Source organism: Rhinolophus sinicus, linkage group LG10, assembly GCF_036562045.2.
Source record: "Rhinolophus sinicus isolate RSC01 linkage group LG10, ASM3656204v1, whole genome shotgun sequence".
Classification (NCBI taxonomy): Eukaryota; Metazoa; Chordata; class Mammalia; order Chiroptera; family Rhinolophidae; genus Rhinolophus; species Rhinolophus sinicus.
In genome coordinates, this window is record NC_133759.1 from 31,033,193 (window position 1) to 31,060,178 (window position 26,986).

General features: G+C 39.7%; 2 protein-coding genes across 2 annotated transcripts in view; both read left to right on the forward strand.

Annotated features, from left to right (window-relative positions):
• The window catches only part of COL6A6 (collagen type VI alpha 6 chain), a 105,870-nt gene extending 102,314 nt beyond the window's left edge, over window positions 1-3,556 (forward strand). Inside the window, exons 29-31 of the mRNA XM_019725970.2 lie at window positions 1,998-2,060; window positions 3,212-3,247; window positions 3,364-3,556. Of these exons, the coding sequence (XP_019581529.2) occupies window positions 1,998-2,060; window positions 3,212-3,247; window positions 3,364-3,417 (153 nt within the window). The 3' untranslated portion in view covers window positions 3,418-3,556. The remainder of the gene's footprint in view (window positions 1-1,997; window positions 2,061-3,211; window positions 3,248-3,363) is intronic.
• Window positions 3,557-6,787: 3,231 nt separating this feature from the next.
• On the forward strand, window positions 6,788-26,394 carry LOC141567338 (collagen alpha-6(VI) chain-like). Its single transcript, XM_074314083.1, is given in 7 exon segments — window positions 6,788-6,791; window positions 8,886-9,397; window positions 13,516-13,612; window positions 16,562-17,233; window positions 20,112-20,205; window positions 25,899-25,968; window positions 25,970-26,394. Coding segments are annotated over 7 exon segments (1,500 nt in total). The 3' UTR covers window positions 26,021-26,394.
• The last annotated feature ends 592 nt before the right edge of the window (window positions 26,395-26,986 follow it).

Here is a 26,986-nt window from a genome sequence, read left to right on the forward strand (position 1 = left end):
TGTTGTTTTAACAAAGTATATATAACAGGAACTTTAGACACTATTTATAAAGAAACTGCTCTTTTCCTCCATCCTGCTTCTCCCAAGAGGGACTGCTTCCCAGCTATAATTCTTTCCCTCATATGTGTTTTTGGATGACGATCCTTTAACATTATGCTCTTAAAAAAAAAAAAAAAAGATGAAAACTGATAAAATTAGAAAGATAATTGGGATAGACTTTCAGATTAATCTAGATGTTATCTGCATTGAAGTATCTCTGGATCCTTTCCCTCGGCTTGTTATGAAGCCGTTTACCCTTGAACATTGAAAGCCTGCTCACAAGTTCAGCTGTTTGTTGGATTCACTCCCTCCAATGGCACATTAATCATTTTTTAAAAAAACAATAAGCTAGTAGGTACTTTTTCTCTTGACCTTTGGTTACTTGAATGTCTTTTTTCCCCCACACTGGACAATTTATTACTGTTTGTAACTTGGGTGTTTCACCTGCCAAGCTACGTGAATATTGCTGAATTTGAAGTTTAGACACTGAAAACTTCCAGGTTTTCTCTCTCAAAGAGTTGTTTCTACTGGAAGATTTGGGTAAAGCTTTGCCTTAACTGTTGAGTGCCTCTTTAGTTCTCTTGGAATCATTACATTCCTAGTTTATTAATAAGTTTTCTAAATCTTCACCTTGGTGTTTCCCCCAACTGACGCATTTTCAAAAATTTACCATGCTTCTTAATCTGTCTTATTTTATGTCTAATGTATGTTTGTATGTATTTATATGTTTGTAATTAACTTTACACATGCATATACTTAAGGCAGCGTTTCTCAAACTTTTGGGCTGGATGACTCTGCTGTGAGGGCTGTCCTGTGCATTAGAATATGTCAGCAGCATCCTCGCCTTGCCCTACCCACAACCACCCTGTCTCCCTACCCTTAAGGATAGCCAAAAATGTCTCCAGAGATTGTCAAATGTCAGAGGGATTGCCGTTGTATTCCTAACAAATATTGTGAAGTGATTTGATTCTTTACAGTGGTTCTCATCTGGGGAGAATTCTGTGCCCTGTCCACAGCATACTGTGAATATCCTTGGAATACTTGCTGTTCCATAGGCAATGCCTTTACACGTTAAGTTGATTTTAGACACTTTCACTTTTGATTCCTATAAAGGTTATAAATCCTCTGGCATTCTGAATGAACAAAGGAACATGGTCCTAATTTTTAAACTAAATTCTAGCTTTCCTTATGATAAATTATATTGTTGAATGCACATGGAAAAATTCCTGGCATGCAGTGTCAAAAACTATTGTTTTTGTGACTGCTGCTATTCTCCATTTCACTACAAAGATTTCCAGCCAACTGTTAAAGGTTTTCTTGTTGTTTCAAGGGTTTTTATATTTAATTTTTTGTTTTTCTGTTTTGTTCATTTATTTTTCATGTGAGTCACTTATTAAATTTAGATAAATTTAGATAAAAATTCATGTAGATAAAAATTTCTGACTTGATCCATCTATTCCAGTTCTAGCATTCTTCCCCAAGGAAATAATCGCACATATAACTTTATAGTGTCATTGATTATTACAACCACAAACTTAAATGCCAACAGTAAGGGACTGATTAAATAAGGTCTGGTATATCCAGGTAATAGAATACTGTGCAACCAAGAAAAAAATGATTTTGCAAAAGAATATTTAGTAACGTGAAAATGTCCAGAGATGTATTAGTTTAAAAAAACAACAGGAATAAAAGTATAAAATGATATTAAGAAAAGAATATGTAGATTAATACCAAAAGAATAAATGAAAGACCAGAAGAAAAGATGCCAAAATGTTAGCAATCATCATTTGGGGGAGAGGGGATTGCTGAGGATTTCTTTTCCCTCTGTGTGCTTTTTGGAAATCTCTCAATTTTTTAAAATGAAAGTGTATGCTGTCTTTAAAATTTAAAACACCCAGACCCACAAACATACATAAATGTATAAATATAATTTTAAAGTAAATAAATTCTGCTTTGAGATATCTGCTGGGCTTCCAGGAGAACCAGGATCCCCTGGAGAGCCGGGACCTCCTGGACGCAAGGTGAGTTGACAGCCATAAATCACACCAGATCCTTTCCCAAAGAAAAAGTCAGTGCATGATGTCTTCATTTTCCAAATGTGCATGCTTTCTGTTTTTGCAACTTGGCAACTATTTTCCACCTTTATGTGCTCAGAAAGAGGAAGGAAAATAATGCTCATTAAATATCAGTTGCCTTTTCTTGGGAGGTAAGGGGACTTGAGAGAGGAAATTAACAGTATTAGATTAAAATGAGATTTTGCAATTATCAGTAAAATTTATCTGTCCAATCCTTGCCCTCTTTGTACATTCACTAAATGATCAGCGAATGAAGGAAAATGAGATGAAATTAATAAATGAGTGAATAAATAATCAAAGTTGAATTCACATGGAACTTATTTTCTTCAGGAATTTGAGTGGCTCAATTACATTTTTCTTTGGGTGTCTCCCTTAGCCAGACACTTCCTGTTCCAAAGATGGGATTGAACACATGAAATTAAAAACCAATTCCACTTTGATTTTCTATCTCCAATCCAGATGTAAAAGAAAGATAGATAGATAGATAGATAGATAGATAGATAGATAGATAGATAGATAGATAGACAGACAGACAGACAGACAGATAGATATATCGATATAAATATAGATTCATTTAAGGAAGATCATTGGGATTACCTTTCCAGATGTTCGGGTTGAGTCTGGTCCCTTTGTCATCAAATGGATGATGGGAACAGACTAAGGTTTAGCTCAGCTACTACTCAGTGGCCAAGGCAAAACACCAGGTTGAGACACTCCCAACCCCTGCCTTTAGGAGGGGCAGCCACAATGGATGGTTCAGCCCTGTCTAGTGCTAAGCCATAGCTGTCCCTGCCAGTGTCACATTGTCAGCTCCACCCTTAGATTCTGGACAACCCTTGTCATCCAGACCTGGGGCTGCTGGAGGGAAGTGGCCTGTGGAGGCTTGTGTTCATTACGTTTGCTGCTTGTAGGTTATTCCCCTTAGAATGTTATTGTCAATTAGGTGATGAACATCTACAGGTATTCTTTTCCCCCCTCTAAATAAGAATAAAATCTTGAACAAGTTATCACTTTCTTAAGGTAGTGTTGGTGCATATTTTGACTACTGATGTGTATGTCTAGAACAGTGAAACCACATTCTCTTTTTGTTTTCCTAGGGTGTGAAAGGGGCCAGTGGACAGGCTTCATTTTCCGTATGTATCCCCTGACTCCAGCAGTGCTCTGAACACTCCATTCAATTTATTGATTTTTAAACTTTGAGACCTAGCAGTCTGTTGGTTAATTATTTTGTTTTATTTTTTATCTGTAGACATGTGAGGTCATTCAGTATGTGCGGGACCACAGTCGTAAGTACCCTGCTTAAAATGATCACGTTTTCAGCATTCATAGAAGAAAAGAAGCAATTTCTGCACTCAAAATTGAGACAATTTACTGGCCAATTTTTTTAAATTGGAGATGTCATTGCATATATTTTGAGTCAGCATAGACTGGTGACTATTAACTAACTCCCTCTCTGGCTGCCAGCATGTCTACTGGAACCTGTTCCAAGCACTAGGTAATGATATATCTGGGTGTTTTTAATCTAGGGAAATTGAAATATGAGGTCAGAACTCTCCTGATGGTGAAATCAATCAGTGGGCAATCACAGTAAACTCTTTAAAATGATTATTAACACCTGACCCTAACAGGATTGAATTCACCGGGTGTGAAAGAGCTATGATAATAGCGTGTCCTGGTGGGTGGAAGCCCTGATTTTGGTTTATAGATTATTACTCCTTTCCTGGAAAGTTATGCTTGATTACTTTTAGTTGAACCGATTGGTTTTACTTGTAAAAATTACTCATTCTGCCAATATTTTTTCCTCTCAAATTTTTAAAAGTGAAAAAGCATTTTGATTTGGCAAATGTTCTTTCGAATTTGCTATAGGAGCTTGTAATAGACTCCTCTATCAAAATAGGTGCTAGCACCATCAAAGGAATTCCATGCACAAGATGAGGAGAGGGTCGCCTATTTAATGTTTAACTACTAATGCGTAATGACTTCCCAGATAAACATCATGACTGAAAGGACGAGTCAAAAGTTCCCTCAAGGCATTTTGGGGCAGAAAAATAGACACATTAGATCCCACTTCTGTAGTAAGCATTGGTCTCAGAGACACAGACTTTTAAAAGCTTTGAATGCAGGGTTGATTTTAACTCTGCCTTTGTGTAACAGAATGGAGCCATCCCTGATGAGAATCAAAATATAGAAGGTGCCAAAAATATGTATACACATTTTAAGAAAGGAAAACTGTATTAAAATTGAAATACTCAATATATACTGATAACAAAAGATGAACACAAGTCACGTTTGACTTCTGCAATTACAAGAGGTGCTCAAAGTGGTTACCATCAGTGTCCAGACATTTCTGATTACAGCGAACTACTGCTTGAGCAACGTTGACCAAAGTGTCCACTTGTATACATTTTTTTTTTTTTTTTTTTTTGGCACCCTGGTATATACATTGGGTCATGAAGACTGGCTGCTTTGGGGCTGAATTAGCATGTAGGCTACTGATATGGGAGCCATGAGAACTATAATGATTCAAGGGTAGATCCAAATATGATATGGCCTGATCTTGTAAAATTTGAGGAGCTTGATACAAAATTACAAATCCAAAAGTAGGTACAAAATTATTTCAAAAGCAAGTGTTATTTAGAACAAGAAAGGAAATCATAACCAATGACTTCCGCATAGTATAAAATCACACACCTGTTCATATGACCACATGGCTGGGAACCCTTCCAGACCCTTGCAAGGGGTCCCTACAGCTGAGAGGTCAAAAGCAGTGGTGTCCAGTAGAACTTTCTGCAATGATGGAAGTGTTCCAATGCAGTGTCCAATATGGCAGCTGCTATCCATATGTGACTTTGAGTACTTGAAATGTGCTTAGTGTAACTAAGAAGCTGAATTTTTAAATTTCATTTCATTTTAATTCAAATTTAAAGTCACATGTGACTAGTGGCTTCCTTATGGGGCAGTGTAGACCTAAAGCTTAAGCTTCATTTGCTTCAGAGTAAATTTATCTCTGATGTTTTATGCATACACATATATATACACACACACATATATGTGAAATCAATAGCTGTAGATACCTACACGGAGAAATTTTAGAGCAAAGAATTTAGAAGTTTTAATTTTCCAAGTTCAGTGGACCTCTCTGCAATGTAATGTTCCCTCCCAGGCAAAAGTCCTTTCCCTCTGACAGCTGGCTGCAGGCTGATGATTTATTGTCCCACTCCTTTTCCATTCCAATTCCCTGTTGAAGGAGCAGTGTCTGTACCAAGATGCGGGGATCCATCTGCTTTTTCTCCAAACCCTGTCTGTTGCTTTGATTTTTGAGTCATCTACAAAAAACACATAGTACAGAATCTCAGCTGCCAATATTTTCCTACACAGTGCAGAATTTTGTTCTACCAAATAATAACCCAATATCCTTTGTTTTTCCTCTGCAGCTGGCGGACACGGTGAGTAATTTTTATTTATAGAGCACATTATAATCAAGCTAAAAAATGTCACACCTGGAAAGATGAGTTAGACTGAAGTGTTGCCTGCCAAATGATATAAATTTTACCTGGGCTGTCTTTGCCACCGCATACTGGTAGCACAGACCTGCCTCCAATAAATCACTCCATTTTAGCTGAGTCTCACAGCAATTTCTCAACCAATTGGTTTGATTTCTTTTTTTTAATTTCTTTTAAGTATTAATATTTTAATGACTAACATTCCCATTTATCTTACTGTTAGGTTTTTGTAATAATATCCCTTCCTTCATTTTATATCTCTCTCTCTATTTGTCATATTGTCTCTGTAGCTTAGTGGTTAGGAATTAATGTGCAGAGGGGAAAATGTGGAAAATAAAAGTAGGGATGATAAGATAGCAAGTAAGCTGAATGTGTAGCTCAGCTCATGTTGAAATCCATGGAGCTCATCATGCCTGATGGTAATTACCAAATTGATTTTTTTTTTATCTTTCAGTGATAGTTTTTAAGTCTTACAAATGCCCATTACATGATATTATCCTATAAATCCATCATCTCTCTCTTACACCTTTATACCCTTAGACCTTTTGTGTAAACCCACCAATCCATGCCCTCTGAATGCTTGTTCACTCATCCAACAAATATTTATTGAAAGCCTATTATTATGTGCTAGTCTGCCCCAGGCACTAGGGACACAGGGCTGAATAAGATGGGCATGATTCCTGTTTCAGAGGCTTCCATTCTAGCAAGGGATCCAGATAATAAACAAATGAAAGAATTATAGAATCCTATACTTGGCTGTGAAAGAGGGAAAGGACAGAATTGTGTTGGGGGCAGGGCGAGAAATGTTTTTGGATGGAGGGATCCTCTTTGAGGTAATGACTTTGATGTTTGGGCTGAAGAATAAAAGAAAAGCCACATTGGCAAGAGCTAAGCAGAAAGAAGTAGTAATGCAAAGGCTGTGAGACAAGACAGACCTCGGCGTTTTCTAGCAACTGGCAGGAAGCCCTGTTTGATTGAGACAGAGTGAAGGAGGGGGAGGTTATCATGTGAAAAAATAGAGAAGTAAACAGGGACCAGATCAAACTGGGCTTTGCAGGTTATAATAAACTGGTTTTGAATTGTAGTGGGAGAGTATTAAAGAGTATATTGAAAGTATGAAGGAAGGAGCATGAGCTGATGAACAGTTGTTTGACACTTATTTGGGCCGCTATGGGTGAGTGAATTGTAGGAGGGATAAGGTGTAAAAGCCAGAGGACTAGTTAGGAGGTCGTTGTGGTATTTCAAGCAAATGATGGAATCCTGGGCGAGGGCTACCTTGCTGTGTGTTAGTTGCATGGCAGTGGTTTGGTTGGTCTCCGTCTGTCCTCATCATGACCTGTTCTGTGCCAAGCAGCAACCACCAGTATACAGTGTGTGGCCATGGAGCCATGTTAGATCTCCACATGGCAATCCGTGCTGTGAGGACGGCCTCCTAGGTGGCACCATGGTCCCACCATCCAGCCTAATGTTCTTCAGAATCCTTGGGTTCCGGGCAGCTTGCTGGAGTTCAGAGAATGTATTTGGCAAGTTGCATCAGCCCTTTGGTGTTTTTCCTGAAAACTTGATTTTTTTCATCTCTTCAGCCAGTGCCAGGAATCTTTTTTTCCCTTTATCTCTAAATTACACCTGAATCTGCATTGTTTGTTGTTGTTGTTGTTGTTTCCATATGCAGTAACAGCCCGAACAAAAAGCTGGCGGAACCACTTTTATATTTGGTCATAATTCCACTCATTTTTCACTATAAAATTGATGTAACCTTGATTTTTAAATATATATATATTTATATATATATGCTCAGCACTCTCAATTAGACTCAGAAGCTAATAAATTCTGTCTCCATTAAGATGCACAGTTTAATTTGGGGCTGAATGTTTATTCTTATTGATCCTTTTGCCTGTGAAGGTCATGGAGTCCAGAACCAGAAGGAGATAATTAACTAGCACTGAGGGGCCACAGCAGAGAGACTCCCTCCTGGGCCAGCCTATGTGAGCCCCAACAGGTCTGAGTTCCTGAGCTCCCTCTGAAGAGCTGGGGGGCCTCCTCCGGCATTTATTGTCTCTGAATCTGACTTGCTGGCGTCTGAAGGAGAGGAGGCACCCCACACATACACCAAGAGAAGAACACCTTTGGGGTTTCCTTTTACCAGCCTACATCTCAACACCAGCTATCTCCGCCATTATTAAAATTTTCTTCTTTCTGTATCTGTTGCAAAGAGCTGTCCTTTGTTCAACTCTTTTTTTATTCAGTCAATATTTATTAGATCCTGATATACGGCAGGAACTAATAATTTGGCAGATCAAGAGAGAGACAATCCCTGTCTCCACACTTCTAAATTAGTGAGAGAGGCAAACATTAATCAGATAATCAGATAAATAGAAATTGCCAACTGTGATAAGTGCAGGGTAATTAGAATGCATGAATTGGCATCAAAGAATAAATCTGAAGTTAACACTTATATTCGAGTTTAACAATCATAATTCAGAGTTTCCCTAAGCAATAAGGCATTTATTGGTTAAAATTGAATTTTTATCTGTTAAACAATAAAATTATTAAAGATTTTCTTATTTTAAGTGACATAGTACTCTCTCACAGTGAAAAAGTCTGTGATAATAGTAATGGCTAATCTTAATTAAGCACCTATTATGTGCCAGGCACTGTGATCCAAAGTGCTTTATCCATGTTGATTCATTTACTCCTCAACACAGGCCTATGTAGTGGGTAATATTAGGACTGACATTTTACAGATGAGCAAACTGAGGCATAGAGAGGATAAGTCACGTGGACAAGGAAGTAGGTGGGTCAGGGTTCTAAATACTTCCCTGTAAAGCTTCCTGTCTTTACATGTAATGGTCTGTACAGTGTATGTCAATCAGTTCTCGTCCAGTCTTTCTGAAATTATCAACAGAGCTTTTACACCCATTCCTTTTTAATCCCTGTTACATTTCCTCAGTAAGTATATAAAATAAAAAAGTATGTTTTAGTTTATTTAATTGAGTAAAGCTCTAGCAACAAACATGATGCCATTGATCCGATCTCTGTAGGGAAGGGTATATCCATAAGCTCTTTATTATTAAGGAATTCAGTAATTAAATTACAAATTTCATTACAACTCAATTTGAATTATAGACCTTTCCTTCTGCTTTAAAAGAGCAAAGGCAGTTTTTAGAATAGCATTTTTAATTTTTCAAGATTTAAATATTTACTATTTCAAATGCTTATTTTAATATTTAGATAATTCCTACTTAAATGCTACTTAAATGATCAAGAGCATATTCTTGGCTTTTAGGAAAACCTGAGTGCCCCGTGCATCCAACAGAGCTGGTGTTTGCCTTAGACCAGTCCCAGGACGTGACAGAGCAGGAGTTTGAGCAGATGAAGAAGATGATGTCTTCCGTGGTGAGCAGCATCAGAGTCCGGGACAACAGGTGCCCCGTGGGAGCGCGCATTGCCGTCCTCACCTATAACTCCCACGCCAGGCACCTCATCCGCTTCTCAGATGCCTACAAGAAGCCACGGCTCCTAAAGGAAATCGAAGCTATCCCTTATGAGAGATCCTCAGACAGCAGGGAGATCGGCAAAGCCATGAGGTTTATTTCCAGGAATGTCTTCAAGCGAACTCTCCCAGGGGCTCACACAAGAAAAATCGCCACATTTTTCAGCAGCCGTCAATCTGCGGATGCCCAGTCCATCACCACGGCCACCATGGAATTCAGTGCCCTGGACATCATTCCCGTCGTGATTGCTTTCAGCAACGTGCCCTCCATCAAGCGTTCATTTATGGTAAGCGGGTTAAGCCTTTCGCAGAACTTTGGGGGGAGCGTGAGAGGGGGAGGAGCGAAATTCAGAAGCCTCCATAAGAAAGTACAGCATTATACTATTTATTACTCTATACCAGATAAGACCTTTATATGCATTGTCCTGTTTAATTCCAACAAGTATTAGGTGGGTGCAAAAGTAATCGCGGTTTTTGCAAATATTTTTAACCTTTTAAACCGCAAGGTTAAAAATATTTGCAAAAACCGCGATTACTTTTGCACCCACCTAATACCGTGTTTACCGGAAAATAAGACCTAGCCGGCCCATCAGCCCTAATGCGTCTTTTGGAGCAAAAGTTAATATAAGACCGGGTATTATACCCGGTCTTATATTATATAAAAACCAGGTCTTATATTAAAACCGGGTCTTATATTAATTTTTGCTTCAAAAGAAGCATTAGAGCTGGTGGTCCAGCTAGGTCTTATTTTCGGGGAAACACAGTACTATGTATGAGATAGGTATTAGGTTGGTGCAAAAATAATTGTTTTTTGCATTTATTTTTTAACCCTTTAAACCATAATTACTTTTGAACCAATCTAATATAATTGTTATTCCCATTGTATTGATGAGAAAACTGAGCCTGGAGATTTAACTTGCATGCCCAGGGCCAAACAGCTAAGAAGTGGCAATGTCAGGACTTAAACCCAGGTTTGCTCTTCTAGTGCTTCTGCAAGGGACTCTCTGAGTTGCTGCTGGGTATAAAGATACTACCGTGTTTACCCCAAAATAAGACCTAGCCGGACAATCAGCTCTAATGAGTCTTTTGGAACAAAAATTAATATAAGACCCAGTATTATATTACATTATACCCAGTCTTATAGTAAAATGAGACTCGGTCTTATAGTATATTATATAAGATCCAGTCTTATATTATAATAAAATAAGACCAGGTCTTATATTAATTTTTGCTCCAAAAGACGCATTAGAGCTGATTGTCTGGCTAGGTCTTATTTTCAGGGAAACACGGTACTATGTATGAGATAGGTATTAGGTTGGTGCAAAAATAATTGTTTTTTGCATTTATTTTTTAACCCTTTAAACCATAATTACTTTTGAACCAATCTAATATAATTGTTATTCCCATTGTATTGATGAGAAAACTGAGCCTGGAGATTTAACTTGCATGCCCAGGGCCAAACAGCTAAGAAGTGGCAATGTCAGGACTTAAACCCAGGTTTGCTCTTCTAGTGCTTCTGCAAGGACTCTCTGAGTTGCTGCTGGGTATAAGATACTACCGTGTTTACCGGAAAATAAGACCTAGCCGGCCCATCAGCCCTAATGCGTCTTTTGAGCAAAAGTTAATATAAGACCGGTATTATACCGGTCTTATATTAATTTTTGCTCCAAAAGACGCTTAGAGCTGATTGTCTGGCTAGGTCTTATTTTCGGGGAAACACAGTACTATGTATGAGATAGGTATTAGGTTGGTGCAAAAATAATTGTTTTTTGCATTTATTTTTTAACCCTTTAAACCATAATTACTTTTGAACCAATCTAATATAATTGTTATTCCCATTGTATTGATGAGAAAACTGAGCCTGGAGATTTAACTTGCATGCCCAGGGCCAAACAGCTAAGAAGTGGCAATGTCAGGACTTAAACCCAGGTTTGCTCTTCTAGTGCTTCTGCAAGGACTCTCTGAGTTGCTGCTGGGTATAAGATACTACCGTGTTTACCGGAAAATAAGACCTAGCCGGCCCATCAGCCCTAATGCGTCTTTTGGAGCAAAAGTTAATATAAGACCGGGTATTATACCCGGTCTTATATTATATAAAAACCAGGTCTTATATTAAAACCGGGTCTTATATTAATTTTTGCTTCAAAAGAAGCATTAGAGCTGGTGGTCCAGCTAGGTCTTATTTTCGGGGAAACACAGTACTATGTATGAGATAGGTATTAGGTTGGTGCAAAAATAATTGTTTTTTGCATTTATTTTTTAACCCTTTAAACCATAATTACTTTTGAACCAATCTAATATAATTGTTATTCCCATTGTATTGATGAGAAAACTGAGCCTGGAGATTTAACTTGCATGCCCAGGGCCAAACAGCTAAGAAGTGGCAATGTCAGGACTTAAACCCAGGTTTGCTCTTCTAGTGCTTCTGCAAGGGACTCTCTGAGTTGCTGCTGGGTATAAAGATACTACCGTGTTTACCCCAAAATAAGACCTAGCCGGACAATCAGCTCTAATGAGTCTTTTGGAACAAAAATTAATATAAGACCCAGTATTATATTACATTATACCCAGTCTTATAGTAAAATGAGACTCGGTCTTATAGTATATTATATAAGATCCAGTCTTATATTATAATAAAATAAGACCAGGTCTTATATTAATTTTTGCTCCAAAAGACGCTTAGAGCTGATTGTCTGGCTAGGTCTTATTTTCAGGGAAACACGGTAAATCAGGAAGGCCAATAAACATTCCTTGATGTCACTTCTATGGCTAGAATAGTAATCATTGCTCTACAATAAAAGCCACTTGACTGATTTTATAACTTCACCAATCATTTAACTATTTTATGAAGGAAAAGCCATTCTAGTTGGAGCTTCTTAGATTAAGGATTAAAATCTTACTGTGTAGCATTTCTAAATAAGCCACCTGGGATCAAGACAACATTTTTTTTTAATTGAGGTGTAACTGAAATATAACATGATATTAGTTTCAGGTGTACAATGTAATGATTCAATATTTGTATATATTGTGAGATGATCACCACAATAAGTTAACATCTGTCACCTTGCATAGTTACAAAATTTTTTTCTTGTAATGAGAACTTTTAAGGTTTACTGTCTTACCAACTTTTAAATATGTATAAAGTATTAACTGTACATTACATCCCAGGACTTATCTATTTTATAACTGGAACTTTGTACCTTTTGACCCCCTTCACCCATTTCAACCATTCCCCCACCTCTGGCAACCACTAATCTGGAGGCTCCTTTTTCTTTTCCCTGCTCTCCAAGCCTCAAACTCCCCAGGTAGGTTACTAACAGTAAGGCCAAATTGGAAAGGGCTGGGAGTTGTACACAGGAGAGCTAGCTGCCTGGTCATGGATCTCTGTCTGCACTGTAAAGCCAGCTTCAAGCCTGGTTCAAGCCTAGTGGGGACTCAAAGATAGTTGTAAAATGCATCCTGTGATTTCACTTGATCTTCTGAAACTTGGGGCATGGCAGGGGGTTGGGGGCTGTCTCTGATCCTCCTTAAATGGCTTCTGTGTCTAGTGTAGTTGGATCAGTCCTTTTGTTCCCAAATTCAAGGGGTTCACCACTTGGGGTGTTCTGTTCAAGAACGAGACATGGTTGTTCTTAGGTAGTTTCTTTTACTTGCAGCAAGTAAAGGAGACGGGAGATTCACATCCAAAGCTCTGTCTCCTCCAAAGGAGCTATAGCCATTACTTGTATACACTATTCGGTTAATTACATGTTGATTTCTTCTTTGCAGGGGGCTAAACTGATCCTGATTTGGTTAATTATAAACTGATTTCTTTTTTGCAGTTGGCTGCACTTATTCAGTTGGGTTCCAGTCAAGCTCATCCTGTTATAGCTGTGTCTGCAAAATACTGTGCTGTGTTGTAACATTTAGCAAGAATAGCATTTAGTAAGAACTGCCCAGACCTTGAGACCTTTGTCCTCTCTAACACTTTAACCTTTCTTTGAGCTTCAGTTCCCTCATCTGTAAAATGGGGATGATGAACATAAGAACAAACTCACTGGGTTGCTGAGATCATGAATAGCAAAGTGCTTTGTAGTCTCTAACGACCCATGTCGCACCCACCCTGTGCCAGTAAGTGCTTTTCAATTATGAACTCATTTAATGTCCACAGTAGCCCTGTTCAGTGGAAAGTAGTATCATTATTCCATTTTGCAGATGAGGAAACAGCGGTAAAGTAACTTGTCATACAGCTAAAGGGGGTGTCGGGGCTTAAACCCAGGCAGTGCCCTCCGCCACCCTGACATGCTGTGCCACCGTAGAAGCAGCAGCGTTGCTCTCCCTACCTCTTAGTTCTCTGAACAATCCTGGGAAATTCCTACAGCCCCACCCACTAAGCTGTTCCTTCTCTTGCTTCTACTTCCTGCAGATTGACGACACTGGCACATTCCAAGTAATAATGGTTCCATCTGGGACCGACTACATGCCGGCATTAGAGAGACTCCAGAGGTGCACTTTCTGCTCTGGTAAGACCCACAGAGAGAACGTAATTTGATCAAGCCTGTTAAATATATTGAGGCACTGTTGGCAGGAGCGGCTGGGATTCGGCAGCAAGGACACGCGTGGCCTTGGGAGAATTTCCCTGGGGCTCACCTCATCACACTGCATCGTCCAGGGGCGGTGCTCTCAGCTCAGCGAGCAGGTCGGCTCCATGTGTCACATCAGGAGGGTTACATTCCAGGCTTCTCTGCTTCATGCCGCTTCCAGGAAACAGTAATGATTTTTAGAAAAATTTAGCCTGTCTCATTGCCAAGTTTTTCATGTTGTAAAGTATATATATGTGTTTTCTAAATCTCAAATGTTCACAACCCCAAAGAAATGTTTTAAAGTAGAGGTGGAAATTAGCAGAAACTCATGTATGTCTCATTGAAAAGACGCTTCATAGATTCCCAAATGTCAAGCATCATCAAAAAGATTTGCAGTGCTTGTTTGTGTGTTGTTTTTTATACAGTCTATAGGCCTAGCTAGAGAACTGGCTGCACCTGTATTTGAGTAGTCTAATAATTTGAATGTTCTAGTAATTGTGAAAAGAGTGAATGCTGCTGAGATTATGGGAGGATGTGAGAGCTAACCGTTATCAAATATTTATCAGAAACCATGCACTTTTCTGATAGCTTTACATAACACTGATGGTGGTGATGATGACACTTAGTAGTTAAACTATTGTACTTATTGTGTTCCAAGCAGTCTTCTAATTGTTTCATTCAATCCTCATAGTCACCGTAAAACATTTAAACTATTGTTAGCTCCATTTTACAGATGAGGAAAGTGAGGCTTAGAGAGATGAAATAATTTGCTCAGGGCTTCACAGCCAGAGCAAACCCAGGAAAACTGGCTTTGAAACGACTGCAATTTATGAGGAACAAAGATCCCATTATTCTGTTCCCTGAAACTGTATTTGTCCTTGAAGGAAATGCTTAATTCCTCTCCTTCTCTATATATATCAATGTGTAACTCTTACTGTGTAACTGACCTCACAGGGAGGTGGTAACTCTGAGGGAGAAGTAGAATTTCTTCTAATAACGCTCCCTTCTTCCTGTCTTCCCCTCTGCTTCCTTCTAATCAATCTCTCTCTCCCTCATTACCTCCCCTCTTCTCTCTCCCCCCTCCTCTCCCTTCCCCTGCCCTCTGTTCCCCTTTTCCCCTCCCCTTCCCCCCCTCCCAATCTCCTCTTCACCCCCTTCTCTCTCTCTCTCTCTCAATTGCACAGGGTCACTTAGGGACTGGCGTTCTTACTCAAAGCCTTTAATGTGCTAACCAGACTGTGGGGAGGTGCATCCCTCCCTCTACAATCTCAGTTGCACTTTGAAACATGTCAGTTATAGCAGCGGGCTGCTATATTACACAGTCAGAAGTTGCACATGTGTGACTGGGGATAGATTTTGGCTCCATTTCTTGGCTTAAACGCTTGTTTTGTCTCTTAGGCATATAATGGAAGATATTTTGGCTGTCGTTTACTGCAATTAAAAAAAACCCACAAAATTGAACAAATGGGCAGCCTGCTGTCCCTGATTTTAGAAACTGCCTTGTACACAGGTGACTGCTCTGTCATCTGACAATTAAACATGGTCATAAAATTTTACTGAATTTCAGTAAGGGAAATAGAACTTGTCCAGAGCCACATTGAGTCCAGGAGCAAGAATAACGTTGGGAAGTTTGCTACATCCCCTAAGATCTGCATTCTGGTTATTAACCTTTTATCTAATCGCTTTTATTTGTGGCCCGGGCCCATATCTAAGTACCAGCTGTCTCCATGTATGTTATTCCATTCTCATTCTCCTCTTTAGTTTTTAAAAAGGCCATTCTCATCCTTAACCATTAACTATTACTGCAAAGCTAGGATTACAGAATGTCAGTCCTAGAAGGGCTCTCCGGGTGAATCTGATTCAATCAGCTAATTATGCAGAGGAATTGTGCAGAATTGAGGCCCAGGGTGACTTGGACAGAGACACACAGAACGCATGTTACTGGGTACAGTAAGACCAAACCCCAGGTATCCTGGCTTTCAGGCCAAGCGGCCTGCCTCCCCACATAGCCTGTCTCTAACAACAGAACACTAACTTCCTATGTAGAAACGTGCAGAAATACTGCTGTATCCTTTGACAAAATGATGTTACTCTCCTACCCTCAGTGTCTTCTGTAAAATTAGAAGATTAAGTGAACTTTAAGATCCTTCTATTTCCTTTTTTGTTGTTGTTGTTTCTCTGAATATTCATTGTGACAGAGTCAATCAAATTCACTCTCTTTTAATTACGATATATTCTTTTCTTAAATGAGATATGCATATTTATTAAAATGACTTTGTTTTATAAAAGTCCTTGAATATTCAGTATACTCATTTATGTAACAAACACATATTGAGCTTTCAACTAATAATCACTGCGGAGATAACAGCGTGAGCCAGTTTTGCCCTTAAGGTCTGTACACAGACATTGAATTATAAACCCCTTATTCAAAATGAAACAAAAGATTCACTGCTTTTCTTCATTCTTTTCAAGCAGATTACTTTTCATAGCCCAGTGTGAGCCATTGGTTTAACCTGTATATTGTCCGTTTTGAAAGACCATTAGCTTTTATGTAATGATACAGTATACTCTTACAAGCATGAGCTAAACTGTCCATTGTAAGCTTTATAAATTTAAAACACAGCCAAGATGAAACTTCCGTTGCAAGCTGCCTACGTTTTAAAAGTCAGATAGCGTTAGTGAATGGAATTCAAGACACAGGCTGGGTATAAAAATCTGTCCTTTTGGAGATAGAGACAAACCACGGCTAGGAAATCTTCCTGTGTTGCTATCACAGTCATTGAGTAACTATTTTAACATCAAAGATCATGCAGTTTCCAAATGTTGAAATATTTGAGATGCTATCTTTCCACTTCTGTCCAGTAACCCTGAGTGACTTTGGGTTGGCAGATGTATGCAAGCTGGATGCTTCCTGCGATCAAGCCAGACCACCCCCTGTGCAGTCTTACATGGATGCTGCTTTCCTTCTGGATGGCTCCCGGCATGTGGCTAGTGCTGAATTTGAAGACATAAGAGACTTCCTGGGAGCGCTGCTAGATCACTTTGAAATCACGCCCGAGCCTGAGACCTCTGTCACCGGAGACCGGGTGGCCCTGTTAAGCCATGCTCCCCCCAACTTCCTACCCAACACTCAGAGGAGTCCCATTAGAACTGAGTTCAACCTTACCACCTACAACAGTAAACGCCTCATGAAGAGGCACGTGGCAGAAGCAGTGCAACAACTGAATGGGAATGCTTTTATTGGTCACGCCTTACAGTGGACGCTGGACAATATCTTCTTACGTGCGCCCAATCTGAGAAGAAACAAAGTCATATTTGTGATATCTGCTGGGGAAACCAGTCACTTGGACAGGGAAACCTTAAAGAAAGAAACTTCGAGAGCCAAATGTCAAGGCTATGCCCTATTTGTGATTTCCCTTGGCCCTGCTTGGAATGACGAGGAACTGGAGGACCTAGCCAGTCACCCTTTGGATCAGCACCTGGTCCAGCTCGGCCGAATTCACAAACCTGACCACAGATTTGCTGTGAAGTTTGTGAAATCCTTTATAAACTCAATCAGGCGTAAGTCACCAAATCCGTTCTCTCTTGCACATTTATAATATACTTCGTATTCCCAAAAGAAGGGTTGATGAGCTGACATGGATTCTTGGAAGCCTGTGTGTGTCTTCAAGGGTACTTACTGCAGGGTCAGAAAGGAAAATATGCAATGATGAATAGTGGAGGGAGGAAACCTCTGATTCCTAAGCATTTAATTTTCTGGCTCATCTTTTTTATGTCTCTGGTTCCTATGGAGAAGCAATCAAAACAAGCAGCTGCTCACACATCTGTCTAGTGTAGCAGTGTAGTCTGGGGGAGAGGAGGTGTCAAATCTCAGCCTTGACTTTAGCTACAAAGTAGAAACCCTTGCCATGTGAAATTAGCATGCTGCCCTTTGATGGAAAGTTTCATCAGTTAACATACCAAAAGAGAGAGCCAAAGAAAAATTCAACAGTTCTTGCCTTTGTTTTTACAAGTTCCAAGGACAGTGTTTGAAGTATTAGGAGATACCATATTACCTGTCAGAATGAAGCATATATCCTTGCAGAACTTTCTCAACCTTGTTAATGACTTTTTATGATGGCAGTAATTAGTATAGCTGGTGCCCATAAAATAAAAATGCCCATATTTCTTGGAGTGAGCTTGCCTCGAATGTATGCAATTCATTTTTAATGCAACAGGAAACATAAAAATAATTTTTTTTCTTAAAGCCGTATCTTGATAATGACTGGAGGTTGAAAAGCACTTGGTTGAATTTCTGAATGTTTTCATGGCAAATGAACGCTTGGAGTTCAGAAAAAGAAAAATGAACACACAGGCTAAAGAGCACCCAGTGGAGTAGTGTAAGGGAGGTTCTGAGTGTGTCTCCAACATGTCACTAAAATGACACGGTGAGAGCAGTTAAGGCTGCAAAGACAGCGACTAATCAGTGCAAGGGAGGTCTGAGGAGCCTTGGGAAATTGCTGATGGCACTCGGCTGCTCCAAGTGTGAGGCGAGGACCAACGGTGGCATTGGCATGACCTGGGAGCTTCTGAAAAATGCAGAATCTCGGCCCTACTGCAAAGATTCTGAACCAGACTCTGCATTTTATCAAGACCCCCAGGTGATTCCTATGTGCACATGGTTTGAGATACACTGACATGGGAGCAGTAAGCTCCCACAGGGAGACTCATGTGAACGTGGTCTGGAATAGGAACCGGAAAGAGGAGCTAGAAAGAAGAAGGAAAAACAAATGGGGGCTCGGGGTCATTCTGAAGGAAGTAATCACAGGCATTCGTATGGCTAAAACAAAAGAACACCTGAGAGACTCTAAGAAACTTATAAAGAAATATTCCTTAGGCAAAAAGTTAACAGGAAATTTAAGATGGAACTTCCTTCCCCAGTCCCCCAAAATTCTTAAGTGTGTTTCATGGTAATTAGGCAAACTACAGACATACCTCAGAAATACTGCAGGTTTAGTTCCAGACTACAGCAACAGAGCAAGTATAATAATAAAGCAAATCATAATCTTCTTGCTGGTGCAAAGTGTTGCTTTTGGTTTATAAAAAACGCAACATCTGTGAAGCACAGTAGAGCGGGGTGCAATAAAATGAGGTATGCCTGTATTTGATTAGATAAATGATTTCCTCACCACCGCCCAGGACAAGAGGAAGAGCTGTTTTAAGAATAATTACTTGGGGTCAGTGAGAGATACTGAAAGTGCTTTTTGGAAAACTATAGTCATGACACAGTTATACACCACTTTTCTAGAAAATTAAGTATCTAGAAATCTCCAGTCTTTAAAATATAGCTGTAGAAGTGCAAGAGGTAGAAAAAGGCTTTGACAAAATCATATTCGAGGCTGCATACTTAATTCCATAGCAGGTCCACAGACTCTTACCCGTTCAACATTAACACGTATGTATCAGGTGTGGGCCACTCACTCTTCAGTGTGGAGTATCAAGGAGTGACCGAAACAGACAGGTCACCGCCCTCCTGGGGATCCTAGTCCAGCTCCCTCTGTCATGTGACTCTTACGAACACAGTGTTGTGATCAAGTTGGTGATCGAGCACACTCCATTTCAAAATCAACACATTTTCTAAACAAAACTACTAACAAATAACCTGATGCTTAGCGTTAAGACAGATAGAAAATTAAAACTCAGAGGCACAGTAAGGGAAACATCACACTCTGGGGCCATTCAGTCTAGAAGCACAAGCCCAATCTACGCCAGCAGCTCTGGAGACGGTCTGCATCACAAGCCCAGGACAAACCTGCTACTTAGGCTCTTGGTTCACCAGGAAGAGATTTAATTGTGTTTAACAAGTCTGTTCAATGTAATGCTTCAAGGAAATAATACATTTTTTAAAGTTTCCCATAAAAATGGCTTTTAAGTGTTGAACTGGTGTGGAAAGAGGCATGCTTTATTATTATGAAAAATTAATATACTTCCAAATAAAATGAGCCACTAATGAATTAAACCCAAGATGGCGCTACTGTTTCTGTTGTTTTTAATGATACGGAGACCATAAAGGGAATGTCCTTTCCCTTTGCATTTGGATATTTCAAAAGCGCAAATAAAAATAACTGTTGTAATTAGTTCATGTCAATTAGAGGCCAGACTCTTAGGACTGGCTCATGATATCTCCTCTAATGTCTGACCAACTTGGGCAGCTAAGGGCATCTTACTGAAAAGTACATTGAATTTTCCACCTATAAATTCGGCAGAGATGAATTGTTTTTTAAGCCCAGTTTTAGAGACTCCCCTGAGAAATCTGCTTTCATCTCATATGGCCACCTTAGTTGGTATATTTCTTTGCTGGATGTTGAAAAAAGTGAAGTGAGACTTTGCATACAGAGCAGGTTGCTATAATGTTAATAGCCGTGAATAAGAGACTCATCACAACTTGTTCTCTTCCTAGGTGCCATCAACAAATATCCACCAATACACTTCAAAACGAAATGCAGTAGACTCAGCTCTGCAAATCCACAGCAGCACGTACAAGAGTTGCGAAGGTATTCTTCATCTGCTATTACTTGACAAATGAACCCTCCTCTTCCTTCTCCTCCTTCTCTATTGTTTCCTCTCACTCCTTTTCTTCCTAATCCCCCTCCTCCATCCTATTTGGACAACATCTATTGCTAAACAATATGAAACTATAATGTGAAGGAACAAGAGTTAATCAAAAGTGACCATGTTGATTTGAAAATCAAACAAACAGATTAAGTGGAGAAAATCTAGTTGTTGAAATAAAACAACCACTGGGACTCCCCAGTGACAGTGAGCATACCTAATGACCAGATACTGGCTCACAAATATCATGCCCCCCTAAAAAGGAACCAGGGCTTCTTAGAAAAATGACTAATTCTAGGCTTCAGTGGGGAACGTACAGTGTGAGCCTCAACGTATGTTATGCCAGAAAGCAAGAAAGTAGTCCCAACCAGCAGTGTCGTATCAAAAGGACAAAGGAGCTATCATGAAAGGATTTCCACCGGCCCAATGTTGGACAACTTGAACATAAGAAAGAATAATGACAGTAATGGATTAAAATACATTGAATCTTAAAAAGCCACAAATCTATAGAAATGCCCTATAAGGGAGGTGAGGGAAAGCGTTTTTGTTTTTTGTTGTTGTTGTTGTTGTTTTTGTAGAAATATGCTAGATAATAAAGGTAGAAGAAATGGTAGAATTAGAAATTTGTAATCCCAAATGTAATAACTGAGTCAGCAAGGATCAAAGAATGCTAAAACCACTGGGTGACAGGTTGTTGGGGAACAGGCTAGTTACAGTCTAGTGGAACCGCTCTCCTATTACGTATTAATTACAAAGAGGGAAATGTGCGTTTACATGGTGAGGTCTGGCAGTGAGATCAGGCAGTACCCACTTCAACCACGATCTGATATTATGTGCCTCCCGAGGTGACGTAAGGAGAGATATGACATCATCTATGTGACATTCCTCCTAGAAATGTTTGACCTAAGTGTAATAATGAGGAAGCCATTGGACAATTCCAGAATGTGGAATATTCTTCAGAACAGTTAGCATATAATCTTCATAGGTTTCAATGTCATGAACAGCAGAGGGATGTAGGGTTCTGTTCTAGAATGGGAAAGACTAAAGAGACATAAATGGCCAAATGCAATAGTGTGAATTTCAATTGGATCATAGATCAGGAAAAAAAAAAAACAACTTACGTAGCTGATTATTTGTGGGACAGTTGGGGAAATTTGAGTATAAACAATATGTTGGATGATATTAATCCATGTGGATTTCCTTATTGTGGTAAAAGCATCATATTAGTATAAGAATGTCATTGTTCTTGAGAGAGATAAGCTAAAGTATTTGAAAGTAACATGCATGATGGCTGCAGCCTACTGTCAGGTGGTTTTCCTAAGGGGAAGTAGGATGGTATATGTGTATGTATGTTATAGAAGAAAAAGAAACAGAATATACCTAAAGATAGGAATACAAGTAGAACTTAATGCTTTTTAATTAAGATATTTAAAAGATATCAACAAAGGCAAAAGTTATTTCTTTTAAAACTTAATAATATCATCTTTTGCATTTCCAAATACTACTTACACTTTTAAAATTAGAAATAATTCACACGAAGTAGTTACAAGAGTGCTTCTTTGTTTCAGTGGTAAAATCATGCTGTACTAACACACACATATCTGCCCAACATCTGACTGAAGTCAAATGTGCACCAGCCCCTGGGAAGCACACTTAGGCAGATGCCTTTGACAGCTTGCCTACTTTTATTGTGTAGTGTGTGTATTTCTGTGTAGTGATCAGGGCCAGAGAGGTACTCCCAACCCAGAAGCTCCCCAGCTCCAGAAGCTCTCAGAAGCCTCTGCCTGGAATCGCTCTTCTCATCTTGCTGGGAGTCAGGGGAACTGTCCAGCAGCAAATGCTTCCTGAAGCAAGGCCTAAAATAGGCCTGCGCAGTCAATCCACCAAGAACAAGGCTCCCCCTGCTGCAGGTGTCTGGAAGTGTGGAAAGGTGTTTCGCATTTGCATTTGTATTAGGCTCCATGGGTTATATAGCAGGCCATAACTGCAAGGGCAGAAGCGGGAGCCAGCTTATACAAATTAAAAGGCACTTTTGGAAACCCCTCCCACCATGTATTCTGTTTGAAGAGCAATATAAGTGGGGAAGGGGATTCACAGTGCTATTGGACAGGAAGTCTCTTCCCCTTCTCCACAGTGCCCTAGATAAACTAGAGGCTCAGCTTCTCTTACAAATCCAAAATGGTAACATGTCAGGAACTGGTTGGGGCATCAGAAATTGAGACATGAAATCCACACCTCTCTGTGGGTCAACTCCCTGCTGGTATGCTAGGCTGGGACACCCCAGGCCTTCTTCTAAGTAACCAAAGGCTGTAACAGTACCAAGCCACACAGCTGATTCTGAAACTCCCTGCCTGCGCCTTCCAAGAAAAGTGAGGCAAACTGAGCACACAGAATTGAGGAAGATGAGGATGCCTGCTAGGCAAGAGGCCTGGCCATAAAGATGCCTTGCCAAATCGTCAGAATGACTTACATAAAAATTAGATCATTCTGCTGTGAGATTTTAAGAAATATAGGTAGAAGCTGATTCTTATCAAATGGAAAAGAAAAGAACTGGATCAAAACACAGGCAACCAAGGAGACAGATGGCCAGTGAGGGTGAGATTGCAGGGTAGCCTCTTTGTAAGCACTTAGAGCTGCTCAGAGGCAATAAAAGACAGAAAGCCACCTGTTTATTGCTTCATCCAGTCAGGAAAGCACTTGTGCCAGCCTTTAAAGCAGTGAAAGACCAGGGCCAGAACAACTGAATTGTAAAAATGGACATAGTCACCAATGCCATATGAATAATACATCTGTTGTAATTCTGCTTTCCAAAGTATGTTTTCTGGACACAAAATATGTATTACAGTGAAAAGAACTCTTGAAATAGAAGCAATCTTGTCTGCATTTTCTACTCCAGTGAATCCAGTCAATTAGTAAATGCAATACGACTGAATCCTGATTGTCTGCATAGAGGGAGGAAGCTGTGATCACAGAGAACTGAGATCTACGATTTGTCCTACCCACCTCAGTTTATCTAGTTGCCACATCTTTCCACAAGCTTTGCTGGGGCTGGGCACAAGTTGCAAAATGAATCAATTGTATTTCATTTCTGTTTCTTTATCTTCACTACCTATTTGTTGGAGTTACCAATCAGTACAGAAGTATCTAGAACAGGAGAAAGAAACCCAAAAAGTCTGTATGATTCCCAAACAAGGTAATCGAATGCTTCTTATCAAATCCTAGCTCCTATATACAACAGAGTAAAAAAAATGGGAATTCAGACATATGGTAGTTATCATTGTTCAACCCTTGTGAGAATAAAAATATTTGTGGCAAAAAAAAAAAGCAATGCCATGCTATAGAAGCAGTTACCAATTGAACAACTTTTTCTTAACAAAGGTAAGTAAACTTACCATAGTAAAGATCCAATGGAAAGAGAGGTGGGTTGGGGGAAAGAGACCAGTGTAGATAAGGTAAACTCAATGAAAACTGTGTTCCAGATTCAAAAGAATGTAATCTCCATGACAGTGCAGCCATGTTCTGTGCATACAGACAATTAGGATTTTGTGGAATTTGAGTTCATAATATTTACCCTGGAAATTAATAAGGAAATACAGAGAAGAGCAAAAGATGGGAAAGATGTGAGGAAATTGGATTTGCACTGAAATTTAGCCAAGACTGCTGCCTTGGTAACTGGGAGAAGTTTGTTGATCAACTTAGTACCTTCCTGAGAGCACTGACGAAGGGAACCGAGACACACTTTGGGATTTGAGTTTCAGAAGCCCAGACATATAGGATATAATGCATGGAGGCTTCAGGGTCTGTGTAACATGAATGGCATGGTTTTCTTTGTTGGTTTGATGTCTCCTTCACCCCTAACGAGGATTATAGATGAAAGAAGAGTATGTGGTGTGAGAGAGAAGTGAAAGTAATTTAATTTTAAATTCTTTCTGTATCTTTGCCGTACTCATTTTCTAAAGAGCGATGTGTCTGTGAGAGAGATTAGACTTATTACTGGTGAAAGGAGAAAAATCCAAATGTGAAGAAACAGATCATAGTGAATATTGCCACTGTTTTCCTTATCTCCACATTTGGAGTTTTCGACTCTTCCCTTGACCACAATTCAGCGAATTTCTGAGACTTATTGGTTCCGATAAACCTTCTCTTCTTGAGCCATCAGGCTGTCACATATTCACTGTCTATGAAGAACGTATATGCCAGGCTCCTCATACCTTAACTGTCCAGCCGGCCCCAGGCCTTTTCCCTTCCAGTGGTTCTGCACCCATATCCAGGTGCTTCGGAAAGCATGACATTTCTCATTTCACTTTTATTCCAAATGTCTTAATAGTTTTTCTTAGTGTCCTGAATAAAAACCTAGTTCACTGTTAGTACCCCTGGACTCTCAGTGTCAGAAGAGTTGGGTTATAATCTCAGCTGTCACTGAACTTCACCCCTATATGCACCTGTTTCCTCACCTGTAACCAACAGAGGCCACGGTCACTAGTCTAGGGGATTTCAATTGTTGCTCACAACATAGGTTGTTTCTATCCCCATTTTACACCTGAAGAAATAAGGATCACTCTAGTTAAGTGACTGCTCAGAGCTACTCTGCTAATGAGAAGCTGGAATATAAGAATGTTTTTGGAATCAAAACTTTCCACCACCTCTGTAAAATAATGACATCTGAAATGGCTCCGTTTCCTATGCTGTCCAATGCAGTAGCCACTAGCTTCCAATGAAATGAAATTTAAAATTCCATTGTCTCGGTCACACTAACCATGTTCCAAGTGCTCAACAGCCACATGTGGTTAGTGGCTGCCATACTGGCCAGTGAAGATTATAGGACTTTTCCATCAGCTCAGAGTTTCATTGGACAGGCCAGAACTTCTAGTCAGCACTTAGCTTCTATAATTCCTTGACTTCTGTCTAGCATCCAAAGCCTTCCAGAGCCGGACTCCTGCTCTCCTTTAATGTATGTCAGGTTACTCGTGATTCCCAGTCAAACTCTTTATGCGCCTGCCAGACAGGGCACTGTTTCTGTGTCGCTCACTGTACCTAACACAGTACCTTCCATAGAGAAGAGGGTAAACATTTGGATGGATGGGAAGAAGGGCGGGGCATTCATTTCTGCTGTCATTAGACAAATACTTACTGAGTGTCTACTATGTGCTACATAGTTCCTGGGATTACTATGGTAACCAGACATGGTCTTGTGTCTGGGAGGGTGGAAGAGCTGAGAACAGACCACAAAGAAGTTTACAAGTAAATAAAAACTCATAGTGTCATGAAAAAAATAAGCATGTTGTGCTAAGTGAGTGGAAGTGGGAGTGGGACTAGGAAAACTAGACCTGGTGGTCTCTAAAGAGGTACTATTTGAACCCAAATCTGAAAAAGGAGTCAACCATATGAAGTTTTGTGTGGAACCTGTTCCATGAAGAAGAAACTGTGCTGTTGAAATTATGCTTTTACATACTTTGATCAGATGTTGTATTCACCAGCTTCTGATATATCTGCCCAGTGTAAATCCCAGTTTAATAATCTTAATACAATTACCCTGAAGGAAGGATGCAACAATTAAATTAGAAAGACAGGCTGAAATAATCTACTAAAGGTGAAATGGCATTTATCTTTTATGTTTCTCTCTTTTGTTGTATAGCTTTGTTCGTGGACCACATACAGCTGCCCTCAAAGAAGATGTATTACAGAAGGTTAAATTCTTTCAAGATAAAAAAATACGTTTCAGGAGTAGCAAGAGGCAACAGAGATAATATTGTTTGAAATTTTATTAGAAACATATCCCGTACCGTTAAAAGTGGGGAAGAGGTGGTAAAAACTGTTCCCAAATGACATGATAAAGGAAGTGCTCAGAGAATTTAGCCTTTGGAAGCACGGTAAGACTCTGGACTTAAATAACTAAAGTCACTGCCAAAACTATGGACAACTTTTATTGGGATATCTGCCTGTATCTGGAGTTCCACTCTGCAGGGCTGGTCAAACCAAAGGTTGTATACAGATTGTGAGGCCACTTGACCTCTTGTACTCACTGGTATTCAGATATATCTTGTCCACTTATTTGACCACTCCTGATTAATTCCAGCATGCTAAGACTGATATGTTCAAGAACTGTTATCATTAAAAGATGGAAGAATGAAGTGTTTCGAAAAGTCTGATGGAGATAAAATTTGAAGGTAAATTTTATGTAGTGTATACACATGTGTACACGGGCCGATGCCAACTCTTCTGATTGCACACCTTTGCCCAGTCCCTTTTCTGCAGACCATGCTATCTGTCTCACTTTAGTTCTGTTTAACGTCATCTGTTTAACCAAAGGTCGTTTTGGAAGACTCCAACATTTACCTGAGCAATTGATGCTGTTGGTATGTCGTAATTTTGAAATTTGGGCCTCCCACGCCGAGTCCATTGAAACACACCACAGTCTGTATGGACTGGCTAGTCCTCCGAGGGACTTGTGCTCAGTTTCCTCCCACCTTCTGCAGTTGTTTGCTTGGACAGGTGAGAAACAGAGTAATTTCCCCCAGCTCCAAATCCTCCCTAACTCACTGAGAAACTCATTAATTCCCCCAGAACATAAATTGTTGCTTTTGAGCTGGAAGTTCCCTCTTCATTATATATAGAGCCTCCTGCCTGGCCATATTTATGGTCTTTTATTCTTTCCTTCCCATTATTGTCATTTATTATTTTTAATAATCCATACATTCTTTAGACAGGAGATTAAAGACACAA